Raw genomic sequence first — 23,149 nt, 5'->3', positions numbered from 1 at the left:
AGATAAATGTTTTTTCAGCAGCAGGTACTATAGAGTACCATGAAGGAGAAGATTAGGTTGCCCAAAGTTAGATGCCTCAGTAAGTATTCTCCACAAATCAGAGATCATGTGAATTCTTCACATTTCACATCCCCCCCGACCCACAATATTTAACCTGAACTTACATTCACATTATCTTTAGGCCCATGATTCTAATTCTGCAAATGTGGTGAACATATATTTCCTATATTAAATAATAAATATTTTTGTTTCATTTCAAACCAATGGAACTTAAAATAAAAAATTTTTAGACTACGATAATAGTTTTAAATGGTACATAATGTACAGTAGTTCCCTCTTCCCATGCAATGTTTCTTCTGCTAATATCCCAGTTATTGGACTTTTATTGCTTTTAATTCCAATTAATAGTTTGGGGAAAGTTGGCAGTAGCCAAGTATTTTCAACAGCCTGGCCTATAATCATTCAGTTTGCTGAAGATGCAGAAATTAGCCAACGTGTGGCCCAAAATGGGGAACTGCACAACTATCTCAGATACAAGTTTATGAGAGATGGGCTTGAGCTCACAATTAAAAATAAGGGGGAGTGGAAATAATATCTGCTAAACTTTTACTGTGCTAGTGTCTACACTGATCTAAGAAGGATTTGGTACCAATTATGTGAGAACAACATTAGTTTAATTCATGGGCAATCTGCATCCTATCCATTCTTGCACAGATATGGACCAAAGCAAAAGTTCTGACTTCATTTGTTGCAAAAAAATCAGTGGTACTGAAATTATCTGGTAGAGTTAAGTGGCTAGCCATGGTTTGTTTTACCCATGATCTGTTAAATAAACCTCAATAACTGGGACACACAGCATGCCAAGCCAAAATCAGGCAAATCATCTTCTGTCTAAATGCAATGTGAAAATCCATCTCTCTAAACTTGAAGGTTAGGCTTCAAGTAAAAGTTGACTTAAAAAGAAAAGAGAAAAATAAAGATGGAATTATTTAAGAATTATTGGTGAACTTAATCTTCATAAATATTTTGGAATTGACTTGTTTAGCTTTTACATGGTGCTGTTTTCATCTTTTCAAATATTTTGTGTGTTTTTAAAAGCAAAATTATATACAGTCCTTAAAAATTCATTTTCAGTTTCAGGGAAAAAATATGGGACATTAATAGTAAAAATATATGAGAGAGTTGCATTGTTTAAACTGCTGTTTCATGCCCTCCTTTAGTACTTCTTGGAAGCATCTGGAAGCAGAATATTTATTTTGCCACTGCTGGAAGTGGATTATTTATTTCATTAATTCACTCATTCATATAATTGGTTAATATTGATTTACACCATATCTTATTTGCACATTTTCCTGTTTTGGCTTCCATTTGCTTTTTCATGAGCATATTCATTTTCTGAGTGTGGCCTTCAGCATACTAGACCCACGTTCAAAGCACTAGTGGTAAATGTTGGAACAAGTTGTGTAGATTTCCCTTCTATTGTGGCTGTGTCCACACAGTATGCTAACCATATATTCCTGGGCAACACACTAATATGCTGGCATAGTTTACTGATGTTGAGTCCTGTCATTAGTTGGTCACTGTGCCCTGACTCTATTTACCAAAAGATGCTGGACACTGCCATTCCAAGTTTTGCATGAGATCCTGGAACACTAAATCATTCATGAGATTCAAACAGCTCCCACCGACTGGTGTTTCGAAGGGCCCTAAAGAACTGGCTGCTCACCCAGGCCTTTGGTGAGTGTGAATGAAGCCCCTTTTTCTTTGTTCCCATCTGAGTTTGTTATCTCTGCCATCTTCAACATATACATTTACTACTACTACTACTACTACTGTTATTATTATATTATATCATCAAACTGCAGTCAACTCAAAGATACTGATAGTGAATTATACCTATGTGGCTGCTAGTCATTGTCACCAATCTCCACTGGAACCTGATGGGGTTGACAAGACTATTCCTTGCTGATAGAGCCATAATACCTCAATGGACTTCCAGGAAGATGGACTTCCCACTGAGTCAGGAGTTTTGTCTATTTGGTGTGCTTTTTACTTCCATGATGCCTTTCACCTTGATTACCCTTCCCCAACTTGGTGATCTCCAGATGATTTCGGAGTGTAACTACCATAATGCCCGGGCAGATGGTTGAAAGCTGGAAATTCTGTGGATTGGAGCGCTCAGCACATTGGAAAGATGGCAGTTTGGGGTAGATCAGCAGATGGAGTCTATGGTTGAATGTACAGATACTGAATCAGTCTCACTGCCTGGTTGAAAGAAATCTGAGGAGGAGGGGTAAGGATGGAGGAGGGTTCAATATTTGAAAATCAGTTTGGAGAAGAAAAATGCCAACAAAAACTGTAGAAAAAGGTCTGCCAAAGATAGTGATGGAACAGCAGGGGAATTGGCACCAGTGCAACACCAGCCATGACTTTAAGGTAGTGAGATCCACCAAATAATCATATGTAACATTTCACTATATACACATACAACCTCTATTCACTTCCATATTCCATTCCTTAAATCACCATCTAAAAAAAAAGTTGTTAATGAAAACAAGATTAACTCCTGTTTCTATTTTCAGAGCATGTTCAACATTCAAAACGGGATCCAGAATAGAGACTTTATGTTTTTAATTAAGGGTCCTCTCCCAAAATGGCACTGAAAAGTAAATCTGCTCTCCCAAGCCAGAGAACCAGCTTCTAGCTGTGGCCCAGTCATACACCTTCCCCCCCACAAGGGTGTGTGTGTGAGTGGGAGATTCCATTGGCAGATCTTTACTCAAAATCTAGCAAAGGTTTGTAGAAAAGTGATCCATATTCAAGAGCTAGAATTACAGAAGCCACACATAAAGGCAAGATTTTTTAGCTAAGGCTTGCAGCAGGGTCTAATCTATCACAATAGACCAGGAATTAAAGCACCAACCCACCAACAGGTCCCCCCATCAGTTGTACTAGATATAAGAAAATATGTCACAAATTATATCTGACTAGTCACAGTGCCCAATTTTTGGACACTGCCTTGTTATACTGCCTCTGAAATAAGGCAGGAGGTGATACCCCTTGACTGTTGTCGCCAGCTGACCAAAACAAATATATCAATAATGAACAATAAAAGATTCAATTTCTGTATACATACTATCAAGAGGATTTACACTTCCCCTTTGACTACAGTATATACAGCAATTTTAAATTCAGAATTTTAGTGTCACTAACATGTTTTTCCAGATTCTAACTTACAGCTTTTGATTGGATCATAATTTCAGTTTTAAATGATTTTATGACTTTCATTTTAGGATTACAGCTTTAGGATTACAATTATTTTGTTAGAATGTTATATATTAATATTTAGAAAGTTACCTGAGATGATGTTCTCCGATGTGTTCCATTCCTTTGTTATTTGTTGGACTACCTCTGTTTTATGCTGACCAACCAACAGGCATCTTGAAACAATGGTGGCTCTGCAGAACACACTAAAGTAAAATGTGGTTGGCTGGTTTATGACTCAGTGCACTGGGCTCTTTTAGTGCATTGTGACAATCCAACCAATTGGGTTAATGCAGTAAATCATATTGAAGTAAACCCGGGGTTAGGGCAAGGTGGCAACATAGCTGAAAAGTAACCAACTGCACTTTAACTTAGCATGGTGTGTGACACAGAGCCTGCTTAGACCATTTATGGTTGTGTGTTCCGTAAATCCACAAAAATGGGTTAATGGAGTAAAGCATGGTTAACTAGAGGCATATAGGTTGTGCAGGGGGCTAGCAGGAGATGTGATTGTGTGAAGGAATTCAGAAGTCTGAAGTACTGGCAAGAGAAACCCAGTCTGAAGCCCCAGAAATACATGTGGACCTCAGACCCTTGAATGTAAACCCTACAGGCCTTGGAAAGTCACCACCAAACTGTAGGTTTTAATGCATTTTTTTTATTTTCTGGATACTGCAATGAGGAAAATCAAGCCTGCTGCATCTTAAAATACATTTCAGAATACTGTTAAAGCAGAATGGTACACATATGCTGCCCCTCTTTTATCCCAAACAAAATAGTAGAGCTCTCCTCTTCCTGGAGAGAAGTTAATAATTGAGGGAGGATTGATTGGTATGAAAGGAACTCAGGAATCAGCACCAATGGAAAGGGCAAATGTTGGGCAAGAAATGACTGTGGGTGGAAGCTGGCTAATGACCAGTGGGAGGAGTATGGCTGTGCCTTCCAAAACACACCTTTGATCAAACCCACCATAAGGCAACTGACTTCACCTCCAAGGTACTGAGTGACAACATGTTTCAGATTTTACATACCTGGAAGCTGTACTATGGTGGGATAGTATTGGCTTAAGGGGGGGAAATGCCACTTTTAAACCAGGTCACCTAATAGGGAAGTACTGTAAAGTGTAAATCAGGACATGGCGTATGAGTTGTAGTGCTAACTTGCTGATAATTTAGAAAGGATAAAGGTAAACGACTGTTGTTCTTAATAAAAGGGAAGAGGGGAGGGAATTGAACTCTTTGTATTTCATTTCATCCATTGGGGCAGACATGACTGTACTACTGTATTAAATATAGCTGCTTTATTCCCAATCAAGCTCCATTTACTGGATAAGTGTTTTTTTATTTATTCTAATGGCAAGCAGCAGCACTAATATTTCTTTACTAGAATAGAATAACAGCATTTTTATTCAGCTGCATTGTGTCAAGGACTAAATTGTATAAATCTTACTGCTCATTGCAAACTCTCTGCACTGAAGACATGTCACAACAGCTATTACGGGACAGTCTCTGAATATGTCAAAGACCCACAGTGTGTTTATTACAAACCATAATGTGGTTGGCAATCTACATTATGGATGGCTTTTCACATCACAGTAAGCCAAACAAACCACATTATGGCTTAGTGTGACTTGTGAACTTACCTCCATGGTTTGTGATTTAGTGTATTCAGCAAGCTAGCCAATTGTGGTCTATCCAATAAATAAATCATAGTTAAGCAAACTGTGGCTTAGCATGATGTGTGAGTCTGGTCTATGGTTTGGGATGAATACTGCTAATACAGTGTTCATTCTAAACAAGGAGCAGGACAATGGAAAGGAAACAGAGCCATAAAAGAGTCCAATACAGTATTAGTTTCGATTCACCAACAGACCAAACATTAATACATCTCCAAACAGATGATCTCCAAGAATACATTTATTTGGTTCCATCTTAAGGAAGCCTTATTGCAGTATTCAGCAAACTGATGTTTTTCAGATGTATTTGCTGGAAATTCTCAGAGTTGCAGTCCCAAAGTTTTAGGACCATGTGTGAATCAGTCAGCTACCATCAAGCTGTGAGCTATTAAGCAATGGAAGACCCTGCCTCCTGAGGTTTTGGATGCTCCATCACTGCAGGTTTTCAAGGAAAGACTGGACACCCTTTGTCCAGAATGGTTTGAGGATCCCTGCACTGGGTAGGGGGTTGGATTAGAAGACCTCCAAGATCCCTTCCGACCCTATGATTCTAAGCTACTGGGTGGCTCAGAGCAACTGATAATCTCTCGCCAGAAATCTCACCCTGAGAACTCCATCTGCTCAATGGGACAGCAATTCCAGTTTGTTGTTTTAAGTAAGGACTCCTAAGTGCTTTATAAATGCAAAACATTATGATGAGGGCCTGTAGGTTGGTGAGGTTGAAAGAAGGAATGGAGTTATTACGCAAAGCCCCAAATTATAAATCATGCCTCCTTTCATCAGGCTGTTCTCTTCTGGCTGCTAGTTGTCTACCAAAGTGCTGAACCTGGGAAAGGAAAGGAGTGACACAATGACAGGCTCCACAAAGTGGCTTTTATAGTCTCTAAAACCTAGTCGTCTTTCATGTGATTCCAGCATTGTTGTGTGAAAACTAGACAAGCAACCTTCCTCCTGGTGAAGAACAGAGAAGTCTGTTAAAGACTCAGCCAAGAACTACTATGCTGTAGAACCTGGGCTGACTGATGTCATTGATTTATTACAAGGGCTTCCAGGTTCATCCTGGTATTCCATCTCTTTGACATCTGCATTGCTGTGTTCTGCTTGCCATCCATCCCTCATTTCCTGTGGTTTGTTTGACTTTCCTCTTTCCTTTGCTTTTCATTCTGACTTCTGTCCCCGTATAAAGCAACAAAGGCATTGAAATCATCTCAAGAATTCCACATCATGAATTCCACACTTTCACAAGTATATCTTCAGTAAAGCATGATATGTGCATTGAAAGTTCATGTATGAGCCTATTATGGTGCATTAATGCCTGAAGAACAACCATTTAGATCCAAAAGGGTGCAGGATCTGTTTATGCCAACAAGAGAAAACATTAACCTCTATGTCTTTTTTACTATAATATTTCAATTATTTACGGGATGGGTTCATATATCACACTAAGTGATAATGTGGATTGTTCCTTTCTGTGAATCTATCCAAATCACAGTTTATGGCTTAGCATGTTCTCAGAATACAATTAATTTTGACTTATTCAACTAACCACAATTCAGCAAACCACGGATTAGTAAACACCATCAGGAAAGACTTCATCATCAGTGTCATCAGTTACAAGATATCCATTTACCAAACTGATGAGGTTGACTCCATTCCTCGTTTTAGCCCACTGGGAGGTTCCCTACCATCCCAACTTACTTTTGTTTACTTTCTAGGCACATAGACATGTACCCAAACAATTGATGGGGTTGTAGCAATGCCATTTTTGTTTTTAAGTCCATGTGGCACTTAGAAACATTTTTCTAAATAAAGATATATTGGAATCTGATGCAGGATGCCAGTATCCCACTACTACTATTACAACTAACTTCTCCCGCTCCCGCTCCCGCTGCTGCTGCTGCTGCTGCTGCTGCTGCTCCTCCTCCTCCTCCTCCTCCTCCTCCTCCTCCTCCTCCTCTTCTTCTAAAAAATTCAAACATGAAATCAAGATTGGTTGGCAAGAAGGTGTAAAGTACCAACGGACGTGTCTATGGGTCTCTTGTCATTCGCACCATGTTGTCAACCTCTTCTACACTGATTGCATGCCCTGTTAACCCAGTTTGCCTGACATAAACACTTATTTAATGACTGAGGTAAGAAGGGTAAATTGCCAAAGTTCATCCATATGATTTTTCAAATAAAACTTAACAATTTGCTAAAGTTTACAGTTGGCATACATAATATTTATTTTAAGTACCGTTATTTGGTAACTATAATTTGCCAATCATCCCTTAGGAATAGAGAGCACCACCTCTTGTTAATGCTGGAGAAATACAGGCAGTCCAACAGAGTCAAAAGTCACCTTAAGAAACAAATAGCCATTCACCCTGCCCTTTACACTCTCTTAGAAGTTGCAGGGCAGCCACTGTTTTAGCAAGCTTCAGAAACAGAACAATGATCCTGTAATATAATAGCCTAACACCATTAATTAATTAAGAACATCAGAGCTATACACATTATATTCACAACATGGCAGGGGTGGGGAACCTATTCACATGACCCTACAAAAGTACCATCTGGGGTGGAAGCTCGAAAAACAGGTTGAGGAGGGCACACTCCTCCGCCACAGAAAATAGTCCAGGGAGCCGAAATAGGAATGTGGTAGACAAAGAGAAGGATCCAAAGTGCAATGGATGACACCCTAAAAGTAAAGAAACCAGTCTCAAGTTGAGCTCAGGGCTTGGTGGCTGCATCCATGCAGCTTTCATGGCCATGTCATGGGAACATTTGCCACATTTGGTTTTTTGGTTTCCCAGACAAAATTCCCAGTGAGCTTCAGAAATCTTTTGTTGCATATGCTGCCAAACAGTTTAAAAGGCAGCAGGCACTTCAAGCATACAGTAGTTGTTGTGGGTACTTTTTATACTTCACCCTAACAAAGGGGTGGCCCTGGGAAATATCCCCATGCGGCCTGAAACGCGAGATATGAAAAGCTATGTATGTGATTCTCCCATCCTTTTTACCCCTCTTTGAATGGCACTCATCCCTCTGTTGACACAACAGCCACAAGTGAAGTGCTGAATTTAAATTCAGAACTGAGATATCTCATTTCTTGCCTTTATCCCTGATGGTGCACCCCCTAGGATTTCAGTGTGTTTGTCTGAGGGTTGAATTAAAACATAACCATAAATGGTCCTAAGTTATCAAAACTGTTCCTAAAATTCTTAGCAGCAAGACGGCTGATCCATTCATCAGATTTTTTCCAAACTGCTTTAAGTGTTTGAGGCTCAGTTCCTATGCAAATACAAGGAAAGAATATACACAAACACAATTTTCCTCCCCTCTCATGTTTGTTTTCCCAAACAGGATGAGAAGAACACAAAAGAGAATTGTTCATTGACGAATTAAACAGAAACAGTGCCGCATAAGAATTTAGGGAGCTCATAAGGAAGGAACACTTGGACTGATTGCACCAGACAATGAACACATTCTCTGTTGGATACTATTTTTCTATTAGAAGCAGAAGGAGCAGTGGTAGCCTGAGGGTCCATTTAATATATGAGCAACATGTTTTCAGTGGAATTATTTTCACTGCAGCTGAAAAATACTTCAGAGCTAGCTGTTCCCATCTCATTTGTTGAGTTAAAATGAGGATTGTTAATCAGGAATGAGCAAGTAGCAGGCTAGGAGTTATACTTTGGGCTCATCTTTTATCCCAATACTGTGATGTCTGGTTCACTCACATGGCACTCTCTCCAGTCTGTTCCCTGGGGGCTATTATTCCTTTTACTTCTCAGTGATAGCAGTTTCCTAGGGGGACTGAGTTATTTGTGCTCTAATTTAGTGACATATAACATGATAGCTCACCACTGAGATTGGATTTAAAGTTGGAGAACTTATTTGGCAAATTTTTCCTTCATCTTCTTTATCTCAAATGGCAGGTGGGGAGGGGAGGATGTGGAGCATTTACAGACAGCTATGGAACATCACACAACCTTGATTTTTAAATCTGTATTTTTGTCTGGCTGCACATGTATTTATCTGACTTTGTCAAAAACTAAAGATTGGCACAGCAGCATGGATGAAGGAGAAATTAAAACTATGAATTTACTTAACTCCACTGGGTGAATAAATGCACTGGCCTCTATTTGAGGCTTAATTACCTCCACAAAGAAATCTGCATTCTTGCACAGCAGCTCAGCAGCCTGACCTCCTTCTACTTCCTTCCACGATTGCTTTCTGTAGGCTGCTTGTGTCCTACACTCAGCTAATAAACAGAAATGATAAAATGAATGCTATTTTTTTTTCAGCTGCTGCTACTTTTCCCACAACAATCATCACTGATATGGGACACTAGTTTGCACTGTAAACACAGCGGACAATTTATTGTGTGTGGCCAACATGCAGTAATGCATCTTCCTCTGTGATGCTTGCCATGTAAAGATGTCAGAATCCTAATCACAGTATCTGACAGGGCTGTGCAGTGCTTTGGATTTGATGCGAAAAGGATGCTTTGGAGAGCATCTGGGTGCCAAAAGTAGCACATATCTACAGCTCTTTAAAGTAGTTGTGTTTTTCCTGGGATTGTGCGGCTGCTTTCCACAGCTGCCATTGGAGAAAAGCTGCAGAGAACAGCTCTGTTTGTACCTTATGTGCTCCAAAATACCTTCATGGAATTAAACCAAAGCTCAGTGTGGCCCTAATATTCAATCTGAAGCCTTAAGAATGTAAGTTTGGTAGAGGACAAGCCAAGTTAAAACAGCAAAGGCTAAAGATGGCAGGTTAGAAAGGAAGGGAAACTACCTCAACTTTTTTCAACTGGATGGCCTTTGGATGTGTTGACTATGATGTCTATCATCCTCAGCTTGCACGGTAAGGGAAAAGTTGAATTACACTATTTGTGGATTGCTGCAAGTTACTAAGACAGTGACTCTTTCATAATGTATAGATCAAGCCATGTTGTTAGATGCTGGGAAACATGTTTTTACTCCCCCCCTTTTTTTTGCAGAAGAGCCTGATTTTCAGCCATTGCTTACAAGATCACTTTCCCATGTAGCTACTGAATTGCCTTGATTCTTACCCCCTCAAAATAGTCATTCGTATTTGCTTCCTGCTGCCCCAGTTATGCTTCCTCTGAGTGCAAAGCTGCCTTCACAACGCCTGGCCAGTATCAACCCAATCTGAGAATCTGGGGATGGGGGGTGGGAAGGGGAGTATGAGCCCTTTGGAGGAGAAGCAAATTTGTGGCTCTAAACACAATTGACTATAGACTTGGTTTAAAAAAACAAGCATCCCATAATCAGAAGGAGCTGGCCAAGAACTGGCAATCAGAGGCACTAAGCAAAATAACAGAATAAAAACAAATACTAGTGCAAACCATGATTGCCCAATCCCTAAGGTAGGTAACTTTTCTGTAACATTTTCTGAAGGTGGAGCTTGTGTATTAAAAGATGACCCCAAACAAAAACTTACCTTCTCCTTTGGGAGAAGTGGCAGTTTATTCACATCAGCATCTTGACAATAGCAGAAAACTGCTGAGTGGCGGTGAACATTATAGCTGAGCCAAAGTAGTAAAATATAATTCTGAGTATTTATCTACATAGCAGAGCAGTAATGACAACAGAAATGGTTCCCTCTTGCCTGCTAGGTTTGGGCCAAAAATTCCTCCTGGCTTAGTTCCAGAAGGGGGTTTGTTTTTGTTTTGATGGAGTGAGACTATCCTAGATTTGGCCCCTTAAAGGTAAATGGGAGGTCATCAAAACTCTAGAGCTTGCCGGGCTGGCTGAGCCATTCAATCTCTTACTCCCTCGACTCTTCCTGTGTCCCAGGGAGCTTGCTGAAAAGCTGAGGAGCTGACAGACAAGGAGACCAGGGCTTGGAGTGAGGGAACAGTCTGCTTTCAAATCTGTGAAATCAGTATCAAAATGCTGAGCTAGACAGGTCTCAGTATGCCTCAGCTATGGGCAATGTGTGATTACTGTTCTGTTATTTAAAAGACAAAAAAAGTCAGAGAAGTGCAGTGGGTTAATGCCCAATGAGCACTTTTGGGATCAAGGAAAAATGAAACTGAAGGCTGGGTGCATTGGCTAGGGAAGAGGAGGGCAGGGGGCATTAAATTCCTGAGAGCAGTGAAGGCAGCATTCCCGAATGGATGCAAGATGGAACTGGGTGAAAGCATAGGGGAAACATCTTGGTCAGTGGGGTAGATGATGACCCAGTGTACAAAAATGCTTTTTTCCATATTATTTTTTCCATATTATCCATGTATCCCTCCATCTTATGCCATGCTGGCTGGGGAATTCTGGGAGTTGAAGTCCACACAGTTGCCAAGTTTGAAAAACGCTGGTTTATCCCAAAGGAGTAATTAGGTAGGGCAGCCAAATTTGTATTTTTGTTGTAAAAAAAAAAATCTCATTGCCAAGCCAATGGTTTTTTAGTTGTTGATGGTGTTTATGTGATCATTTGTTCAAATGAAACCTTGTTCTTTTTTCTTCTTAGAGATTTCTATCCCACAACTTCAACAGAGGTTCCCTGCTTCAAAATATAAGATTAACATCAAGAGTTAATAAAGAGCAGAAAAAGGTCCTCACCTTATCTGGGTGCCAGGAAAGTCTCCCTGAGGAAACACTTCTAAAACCTGGATAGCAATGACTCTCTGCTCCAGGGGGACACCCAGAAGAGTGCCTCCACAGATGACCCCCTTGTATGGCTGATGGAGCTGGCCATCCCACATCAAGCAGCTCAGCCTGCCTTTTATCTCACTTGAAATATAGTAGCTATATAAACACAGCTTATGTTTAGCCATAAGTGAAGAAATCATTAAGCAATGAGTTATTACACAATGTGCAGCATGGAAGAAGCAGCAATGATTAGCATAATATCTGATCTTAGTGGCCCATCATATTATGAAATCAGGAAACAGGACAAAACCAAATGTTTTAAAATTTTAATTCATGAAATACACTTTAGTGCCTTTAAACCTAGCAGAAAACTTTGAGGTCCTGAATTCTGCATTACTACTTGAAGCCTATAAACTCCAGAGACAAAACGGAACAGAAAAGATGAAATGCTGACATGATTGGTATATATAGACTTCCAGTCTCTGCTTAACAAGTGAAAGACCAAAGAGGGGGAAAAAGCTAAAACAATGTGTAAGTGGCCTATAACATATATTTTCATACACTTGAACTTTAGCAGGAAATGAATATAAAGCTCACATTTCAGTGCCTAGTTGAGCATCCTGGGACAATTGATTAGTTGATAATGAGTGTCTGTCATCAGGCAATAAATCATACATGCAGGAAATGATAAAGAAAGACTTTTTTGTCTGCTGACAGACATTTGCAGGGAAAACTCAAAGTTTTCTTTTCAGTTCAAAGAAAGGCAGGTTCTCTCTCTCAACTTTCTTCTTGGAGTATGATAGCATTTCCCTTGGAGAATCATTGTGTAAAGGTATTTCCCCCCTGAGCATTTTAATGAAAGAGCAGCTTAGCGTTTTTGACATCTATGGGAGGTTAGCTGATTTACACTCATTGAGAAACTGACCATGAACAAATTGGAAAATATATTAAATGCATTTTGAAAGCTTCAGCTCCAAGTGTAAAATAAAATGTTGCCAGCCTCCCATCAACATGCATGTTCCAAATAGCCTCTTGACCAGGTAATATAATTTTTTACAGGGTATCAGAAATTTCAATTTAGGTTGCTTTGCATCTCAGGATTGCTATTGCAGAAGGAAGACTTTATAGGAGCCTATAAAACTTAAATATCTGGCTTATTACTTCCTTGGGTGTATACTTTATAAAGATTATAATCTACACATCAGCTTTGACCATTGTAATGTCTTTTGGATATATGTAGACCACAACACTCAAAATTCTCAGGCAGCATGCCCAGAAGCTAGGAGCTACAGGCCTAAGACATCTGGAGGGCATGATCATAGAGAAGGCTGAGTACAGCTTGAGAATAAATCAATGTAACAACCAGTCAGGGCCAGTTTATTAGTGTACTTCATTTTGCAAGACTTAATCATCTTTTTCCAACACAAAGCATCTCTGGGGACAGAAATATATGACTTGATGCAAATCTTTATATGGTAGATATTAAAAAGTTAGGCTTTCAATGGTTTGATAAGGTTAATGAAGATACAGATATTTGTTGCAATTGAAAAGAATTAATGCTTGCAAATAACTGTCCATGTGACATATTTGGTAAAGCTGAGGTGTTTGGGGAACAATTGCTAATGCAGACTACCAGAGTGATATTTATAGCTTGCCCTACATACAATATAGAGAAAAAACTAGTCAACCGGAGTTGCATCAGTAGCAACCACTTCAACAGGGAAGCTAATTATGGATATAGCTATATCACAGATTAAATCTGGCTGAGAGCCATTCTCTATAAGGGATCTTGGAAATTTGAGGGAATCTAGAAACACGGAATAAAGATTTCTAAGCACCTTCTGCAAATTATAATTTCTAAGGTTCTTTGGTAAAAGCCATTACTCTAAAATTGATAACAGAACCTAACATAAATTTGCAGTATAGAAGTGTCATAAGTTAAAAAACAGGAAATGACAAGAGATAGTATAATGAAGAAGAAAATGCTCATTTGTTTTAAATTGGTTTAATACATCTAGTTGTGAGTTTTAACACTTTAACTTATATTTGGATCACTATGTGTTTCTAATCAAATTAATTGACCTCCTTGGTGCTGGTAGTACTAAAGGGATATTTGAGGGAATGTTGGAAGCACATGGGAAAGTCCATGTCTTTGAAGTCCTTGCACAGTTCCAGATGTGAAACTGGTATATGTGAATGTAGTCCTCTTGAGATTTGTAAGTACTTAACCAAGGAAAATCATAATGATGGAATGATTAGACAGGTTTAGCTCAACTCATCTAACAAAGAAAAGTACAATCATATACAGTGAAAGAAAATATGCTTGTTACAGGATACAGCATGCAAAACAAGTAGAAATGCAGCATCATTAGATTTACAACATTTTTGGATATTCAGTGAGGTATCTGACTTATACCAAATATATCCAGTGGAAGTGATAAAATACCAATAATTTTTAAAGTACAGCAATAAGGATGTATGCTAAAATATAATGCACTTTTTCACTTTATGTTTCACTTTTGCTTCTATTTTATTAATTTTGATCAGATATGCCACACTCATACAAATAACTGAAAATATATATTTCTGAGACATTCTTGTTCAGCATTTGCCCAATCTGAGCTAGCATAGTACATTTGATAGAAAAAGCTTACAGAGCCTGGTAAAAACTGCTTGGAGTTTCAGCCATACTTAGCTTTCTCTGTAGCTAGAGCCAGCCTGCGGATGTTTGCTATGCAACCAGCTGCTGCTTCCTGAAGAGTTTCATCCGTAGAGCCTGCCATACCCAGCAGAAGCTTGTTAAAAATAAAAGTGTAGGGAAAAAATAAAATGAGAAAGAGTTCCAAACCAAAAACATTACACCAAAAATAAATTATTTTAAAATAACACGCCTGCAGAAATCCATCCAGTAATGAATGAAAATAGCCATGTGTTCCACATTCTGGAATCAGCTTCTCAAAGCTGGATTCTCAATAGCCTCTTTAGAGAAACAACAGTAGCCAAAAGCATAACAAGTTTTAAAAAGAATGAAATAGATGCATTTAAGATAAGCCTATCAGGAAAAACAGCTGAGACCAGTCTTGTTATGCACAAAGACATTATAAAAATATTACACTGGTATTATAGTGGCAATTATTCAGGACTGGAATTTAAAAGAAATCATTTTGAATTTTGGCCTTTCAACAAAGTTCTAAGTTTTCCCACTTCCAATGGAAACATTCCGAGAGTTTAGACGCCCCTGAATGGCAATGGCTCTATTTAAAACTGTTGCTCTCTATCAATAGAACTTTAATCCGGTTTTTGTTATAACTTTGGCCAACAGACTTATGTCGTGAATGGGAAGCAAATAGCCCCAAAGGTTCAAATACAAAAGAGCTGATCAATCAAAAACTAAACCTGTTTTAGATCGTGTGCAGAGACCACTAAACTCTGTTCAGACTCTGAACAACCAATCAGGGCCAGGAAGTTTTCCTTCTCAGGTGAGCTTTAAGAAAAGGACAGAATCACCAAAAAGCCCACGTTACCTTAGTTCTTTTGTCTTCCTTTCTGAAAAAAGACAGTGGGGTTTATCAGTCTGGTTCCAGCCAGGTAAGAAAAATATCCCAACCCAGCAGATGGTTGGAAAATCAGAAGGAAATACTCATCTGGGGAAATGTGGAACTAGATGCAAAATGGAATCCTATTTTAAATTTATCTTATGGACTGATCTGAGCAATTGCTTTCTATCCTTAGACTTATTTTGTTTTATCATTATTGTGTGTGTGTGTGTCTGGATGTGTATTTCTTCCTGGAAGATTAGCTATGATTCAGAATATTTTCTCCTGTTCTCTTCAAATCTCAGCTGAGTCCTAAACTTTAATCTACATAATAAACACCCTGGATTTCAATGGGAATTTAGCCTCCCACTCTTTAGCCTATCCAGAGATGTCCCCATGGTTCTGCCACCATCTTGACTTTTTGATCACACCCTGTGAATATCCCTAAGCCAATCTACCCAGCCACTCTGCTAGCTAAAAAATGGCAAGAAAAGACAGCAGGTTTTCACTCTTTTCCACCTGAATAAAGGTACACAAAGGAATTTTCTCCATAAAAGAATAGCAGCCCAGCTACCAAAAGCTCTCCACAGGAGTGGGTGGGGATAAAAGAATAGGGATTATGGGGGACCCCCACTTAAGTGAGCCACCCATTACAACCTTGGACATGCACAGCAACTGTGTACTATATTCATGACCCAATGTACACATTTAATGGAAAGGAGCTGTGTGGTCAATTCAGATTTAAGCAAGTCTCCTACATTTTTACTGTGGCTACCTCAGGGTTTTAAAGCACATAACCTTAGTTAAAAATGATTTTTTCAAACCTGCAACTTTCAGTGTTCTGAATGCAAACAACATTGAATTCGACCACAAAAATATGTTACCATTCAATTCTTATGCATATTTTTCATACCGCTGGCATTATATAACGTTATGAGCAGCTACATATACAAGCAGAAAGTTAACACAAATGTAAAAACTAGACACTATCATTCACTAGCTTTACAACAGTTGGGAGACAGGAAATATAATTCAAAGACAAATGCCAGTTTTACTGCAGGGAAGTAAGATACTCATGCATCAATGCTAGCAGTACAGTTACAAGACTCAGATGAGTCAACGGGTCAAACCAAGTGACCAAAAAAAATGTTGTTTCTATGAAACTACAACAACAAGCACTTAGTGATAGTAGATGGGCATCAGGAATTGATCTCCCAGCTCTGGCTTCAGCAGATGGGTAAACTGTTCCTTTTATATTGATAAGGAAAGCCCCAAAACTCTTGGATTTTCAGGCAATCCATTTACCTGTATGTGAAAACTCTCCCAATTGCTGATATTGAAATATTTTCTTTGAGAAAGAAATTTATGACCTTTAGATATGGGGTCCTCTGTAGATAGTCATTCATTCATTATTCCTTGTGTCCCCTCTCCAACTTGCTCCTTTGCTATGTGAACAAGATGAGAAAGTGTCCCTAGCTGTTCACAAAGGAAGTCTATTGAAAAAAGGTTGGGTAAGTGAGGGAGGATAGATTACTGTATAAATCCCTACGCAGCCAATGCTCCTCTCAAGAAAGGAGATGGTTTCTTTCCCCTTTACACACACACGATCCAACTGCTGATACATAAGATAACTGTAATCAGAATAATGTACCTGTATAAAAGAATGAAAGTGCACAGCCTTTGGAACCTGCTCAGTATTTTAAGCTAATCTTTGAAAAGGTTTGAGATGGGGGTTGATTTAGCCTTTGCTGTACCCACACAAAAATAACTTCTTAGAGGAAAATTGAAATTCTCAGAGAAAGCGTGGATCTCACCTCATAGTAGTATTGCCCTCAAGGAAGGGGAAGAATAGATCTTTGAAGAAACCTACAAGAGGTGTCCTTGACTGGGGGAAAATTGCATGTTTTCAATTAGAGAAAACTTTATCATCATTAAGCGTGGTGAGGTTGCCTCATGGTGATGGTATGCAAGTTGGGGTTTGACCAAAGCACTCCATGGTCCCTCTAACCTCTTTATGCAGAAAAGCTCAGAATGTGAATAGTTGAATCAAATGCTTTTTGAGTACAATGTTGCTCTTGCTATTGGAAATGTTTAATTGGCCTACTGATTTGTCTTCTGGTTATTTAAAAATGATATGCTTTTAACTGGACAGTAATTACATTAATGTAATCTGTTTGATACATGGTGGTATTTGTATCTGAACAACCTTCAAATTCAATCTGTTTGTGAAAAATGCAATATACAAATAAATTGACTATGACACTAATTATATGAGCCCAACCAAAAGGCTCCTAATCAACTCACAGCTGTTAATAATTTGTTGTTATTACAGAATGAACATGACTCCAGAGTTGCAAATCAAATCTACCAAATACAGAGCCTACTGAAATTTATCAATGACATGAATAGATGGTGTTTTAAGAGCCTGGCATTGCTATGCTTCCTTGATGGATAATATAAAGCACAGCTTAGTGTGCCTTCTTCCCATAAACTCCTTCTTATCTTTTTTGAAGTGCCTTTCTCCATTCACTTCCTGAATGTCATCTCCTGTTTTTATTTTCTGCCACAATCTGCAGTTCTGATGAGCTTTAACAGCTACATGTTGCCTCATGAAGCAATTTCCCTGTGAACCCAACAGATGAGTTAAAGGCAGAAATATAACATATGCCTGATCCAAAACCAAAGATATCCATGTACATAGTGTACCTATAATGGTTTCCATAAAGCCTTAAATCTGACATAAAACAAAGAAATTACAAGTTATTTATCATTATAGACTGTATGTTCACAGATTATCTTTTGCTTTCCCTAATGATCTTAATAATAAACCTCAAACAAAAAGGGTAATACTCTTTTTGATGTTTTTGGGCTTGGTAATGAAATCATTCTGCCAGATTCTTGTGATCAAAACAATATTATTTCTCTTCCCCTAAAATATGTTATTTAGTAGCATTAAAATAAATGGTTTTTACTAGACAAGTCTCTTTGAAATCATTTGTAAATAATTTCATTTCATCCCATTTCTTTTCCAGGCCACTTAATATAAGATTTTTTAAAAAAATATATACCTAAGATCACTTAGAATTTTGAAAAATTGATTTAATGAACATTTGATATGTTCAACAGGAATTATTCTTTAACATAGGAAATAACCAGAGTTAATAGATAAAGTTGTCTGATAAGCTCTTACTGAAAATGCCAATCTCCAGTTGGTGTGAAGTTTTTTCAAGATAATGTGCCTCACTTATATCTTCTACAGTTTTTGTTGATCTATACAAGTTATACAGATTCTACATTAATGAATGAATTTTAAATAGAGAACTAGAAATATATTTGGTTACTACTGCTAGAACTTTATATGCAAAATATTAGAACTAATCTATAATTCCTAATGTTAAAGAAAATTTTGGAAGCAAACTTTCCACTTGTGACTAAATAAGCACTGTGAGGAAATGAAAGAATAAATACAATTTGAATTAGTTTATTTTGTTAAATTTGCTAAAACAATGAACTAATGCAGTGGGTGGGAGACATTGAGATGATTTGCTCTAAAGGAGTCCTTATTTCAATGGAAATGTGTCCACCTATTGTGGAATGAATCCAGGAGATTAGGAGGTTGAGAATTTCACAAGCTGTAAATATGGATTAAATCATTGTCTTTTTACTTTTTATATTATCTGTATAGTTAAAAATGGATTCAATTAAAAAATTAATAACTATTTTTAACAGAATTTAAAAAATAGTTTCTTCTGATTTGACCTAGAGAGGACCCACTGATAAGCAGGAGAACACAGATTTTATATGCAAAAAGTTCCAGGCTTTGAAATTTCTGGTTTGTATGAAGAACTTTCTTTTTCTGTAAAGCTGCTGCCAATCAGAGCTAACTTGGCTACCTAAATAAATAGCATGTCCTCATCCAGGAATTTTTTCTGCATCTTTATAAATATATATTAAGATTATATATACTGCCAAAAACATACAATTGTGACTTATTATTCTTAAGTGATGCTAGAAATTGCTGTCTGAATTTTTATTTTTTAATTCAGTAGTAGCTTGTTTCTCCCACATGTTGTTATAACAAAGTTGAATTCCTTGACCTTCTAATTAGAAAGGGGGTGGACTTATTAGCTATACTCCAAAAATTTACATAAATAAAAAAAACTGCCTTGAATAAAAACATATGGTCAAAATCCATCCAAAAAAGTATCAATCTAGATTCAGCCAGTGCTTGTTTTCAACAACCAAAGACTGGAAACATCTGAGACATCCAAGTTTATGTGTTATTTTACACATATAATTTACCCCTTAAAAGCTTCTGTTTCAATTAAATGATAAATAATACATGTGGTACAGTCCAAAAATAAATAGGATTAGAACTCAGTTACTATTTTATTGCTACTTAATTCCATTCTTTTTCTTCTCAACTAATACAGGATAACATAATATTTGGAATACGTATATTGCTGAAAGAGAACTTGGCCTCCAAATATCGTGGTCAAAAGTGAACAGATTCCAGTTGAAAATGGACACTGGGATATTCCCATGTGGGCTGGAACCTAACTTTTGGCATACAATCTAAGGAAGCATTAAACCAAAATGCTGCTAATTCTTCACCCTAGAATAAGCAGGAGAGGGTTGTTTGCTTTCTGTTTTTCTCCCTCTTAGGAGCAGTAAGAAATATCTTGCCATATGCTCACTAAAATTGCCAATGGGGATAAAAGTGAATGAAGGTTCATTTCTAAAACGTGTGATTCAGGAATTTTGAAGGCTAAGAAAAACTTCATTTGTGTTCAAGTCTGACAATTACTTGTCACTTATTACATTTCTTACCTGGTGTCCTATAGCAATTTACAATAAATTATACAACTGGGTAAAAATATTAAAATAACGATTAAATATTAAATGAAAACTATCAACAAACACCTGTATTAAAATGTGCTGTAAGGCTTTTTAAAAAGCCATCACAAAGGATAGTTCTCTCAATTCAAGTAGGAGTGCATTTCAGAGACCAGAAATGGCTACCAAGAAGGTGCCAATCCATTTTTTAATAACATTGATCAAGTATAAACTATTTAAAGGCACCTGAGGATTGAATTGCTTTTGAGCTTCTTGTGTTGTTTGAATGGATGCTAAAGCCAAAGTAGGATTTGCATTCATCCTAAGTTAAAATTATCTTGTGTGTAGTGACAAATGGCATGAATCTTTCTTAAGAAATAGTAAAATCAAGAGGATTCTTCTTTCTCGTTACAATAGCCAAAAAGCAATATTAAAGGGAGAAGGAAAGAAAAGGTCTAAAGGATATATAATTCATTTATGTCCTTAGAACGGCTATATATAACAAAACATGGATTATACTGAATTAAATTAAATTAAAATACTGAACTACAATAAGCCGATTTACCTGCAAGGATATGTCACAGACTATCAGTCATGGATGAAATATATTAGTATGTAAACAACATGTGTATTGATTTAATGCAAAACAAACAGTTTATATACTTTTAATTATTACAGTTTCTGGGATTGGCATACTGTTTTAAAAACTGCCCATAGATGTAGGCATTACTCAGAACCTGATCCATGAGGTGGGTTGGAAGCTCTCCACTTTTCTTAGTTAACCAAGAAGTCCCCACTCGCCCTACGGATAATCCACAGATTATCTCTCTTATGCTCTCTTGCTCAGTCTTTCTTTTTGCTCACTCACTCATCTTTCTTATTCTCACTTATTTTCTTACTCTCTCATTGTCTAAGATTAGCTGATGGGGAACTGTTGACAGGTGCTGTTGGGTGGACTCTGCTATACAGAAGAGTATCATCCTGGCACGGCTTGCATTGCTCCAGGTTTATGTGTATAGCCTATAAACATGTTTTCCCCAATAACAGTTGCTCATTTCTTTCTATAACATTGTTCAATTCACTTGGATAAAGAAGAGGAAACCTCTACAATCAGGAAAATAATTCATGGTGGATCAGGTTGTAGGCAGAGATGTTGCCTAGTATAATTCTTCAATTAAATTTTAATTTGAAAAAATATTCTACATCATTAAATTCTAGAGGACTGGAGACTCCATATGACTGAGAATTTTGGCACAATAATTTGGCACAAATCACCAAAATTAGTCCAAGAGTAAACAGAATCTTATGGGACATAATGTTCATCCTCTGAAAAGCAATAGGCTGCCCTGATATCTTGAAACTGAAGATATTTTCACACACTTTTATCTTAAGTGCCTTTTTCCTATATTTGTATTTCCTTGAGAGCTGATTAAGATACAAAGAAAGCATTTGGTCTAACACATTGGATAAATATATTCAAAGACACAAAACACGCTTGTTTCAGTTTACTGAAAGCTTATTTTTACTAAAATTAAAACAGAAATTAGTTCTTCCTCTACTATGTGTCATAAGCATTAAAAGAGAGTGGATTTTCCAGACCTGTGGCTTTTTTCTTCACATCTACTCAAGTTCACCATGAGGTGCACCTTCTTCAACCATTAGCATCTTCTTCATTCATATTTTATCTGCTTTAGATTCCGTTTCCCATATTTAGTTCACTTTAGTTCCTTCATATTTGTGTGTAAAAATTTTTTTTGTTTAGATTAATGGAAGGAAGGAAAGGAAAATAATTATGGAATCATGGTTATTAAATGCTAGTCTTGCTACCATTTTATTACAGTACTCTGAATGTTTTCCAATCCCTACTTAAAAGAGCTGCCTAAAGACTCTGTAAGATACACAGACTTTAGACAACCAGGTCTAAGACACTGAACTATCTGTTTAAAAGCTATTTTTCAGTGTATTTGAAATGAAAACAGAAATACTAGTAAATACACTATTTTTACCTAATTCAGATGGGTATTGCTGCTGTTTGCTGAAATATGTGATGGCAAAGTGATTCAGTCAATAGCTCAGTTAACAACAGGATGTTATGGACTCAATTATAGCAGTGATGGTCCACCACTGGAAGACCTGAATGGGCAGGCTGGGACAGATCATATTGGAGAAGGTCCATCTCTGTGGTAAATAAAAGTCAACACTGATTTGATGACACATAATCAACAACCAAGTATCTGATCCTGTTAACGCCTGTAAAGAAAATTACAATACTAAAAATCCTGTTACTAAAAAAAAAAAAGGGAAAGGAAAAAAATAATTGAAATTTACATATAATTGATGGGTTGAAAAAAAAATCAAATTCAGCTATTGTGAAGATTTCCAAGCTTAAGGGATCACAAATATTATTAGAAAATTCTGCCACCTGTAGACTAGTTCTGAAAGGAAGCATTGCAAAATCCATCCTTGTGGCCTTATTCAGCCCTAAATTGCCCCACCAGCTGCTGGATTTCAAAACTCATACAAGACTGAAGATTTTTAAAGGTGTTGCATGACTGAAAGACTGCAAATAAATGTATATCCATCACTTGCTTGGAGCTGCCAAACAACAAGCTGGCAAAGAAGCTGTAAGGAATGAAATGCATTCCTTCCTTTCTTCTGCATCTACAAAGACATGAAGACTTTTTTGTAAAATAAGACTGTTTCCTTCACCAGTTTCCTTTCTATAAAAGTAAATGTCTAACAGCTGCTTTCAGTATATAAAAACACACAAACATTTTAAATGTGTAAAAATATCCTATAATATGATGTACTATCAAAGAGATGATAAAAGCTAGACTCCGTAGGAATCTCCCCAAGAACTCAACACACCATTTTGAAAGAAGATATCGACAAATGTGTTCCGATGCTTAATTACGACAGAAAGCAGCCAGAGCGTTAATTCAATACATACAATCTTCAGCTAATTGGTAAAATTAAACTTGCTGTTTTCAGGCAGAAATGTATCATATTTTTAATGATTGCCAAAAAGACTAGTCAAGAAGTCTGAAATACATTATTATTGTTTTTTCTTATGTTCAGCTTCTGTGAATGCTTTTTTTTTTCCTCAAGGAAACTATTTTTGCTCAGCTCATTGCCAAAAATAATTACCTGGCACCTTGCCTCAATGTGCTAAGCCCAATATCTGCTAGTGAAAAGAAATTCATTTTATTAACTGTACAGTTATTTTTTAAGGTAGCAGT

The 23,149-nt window shown here is 37.4% G+C and overlaps 1 protein-coding gene across 1 annotated transcript in view; it reads right to left on the bottom strand.

The window, feature by feature from the left end:
• Positions 1-11,896: 11,896 nt before the first annotated feature.
• ODAD2 (outer dynein arm docking complex subunit 2) overlaps positions 11,897-23,149 on the bottom strand; it is a 78,227-nt gene continuing 66,974 nt past the window's right edge. The window contains exon 20 of the mRNA XM_007420776.2: positions 11,897-14,333. Within this exon, the coding sequence (XP_007420838.1) occupies positions 14,220-14,333 (114 nt within the window). The 3' untranslated portion in view covers positions 11,897-14,219. The remainder of the gene's footprint in view (positions 14,334-23,149) is intronic.

This window comes from Python bivittatus, unplaced genomic scaffold (assembly GCF_059951505.1).
Source record: "Python bivittatus isolate LINGU-HERP-01145 unplaced genomic scaffold, Pbiv_v1 ctg000610_np1212, whole genome shotgun sequence".
Classification (NCBI taxonomy): domain Eukaryota; kingdom Metazoa; phylum Chordata; class Lepidosauria; order Squamata; family Pythonidae; genus Python; species Python bivittatus.
Note: the sequence above shows the minus strand (reverse complement) of the source record. Positions and strands in the feature narration are given on the sequence as shown.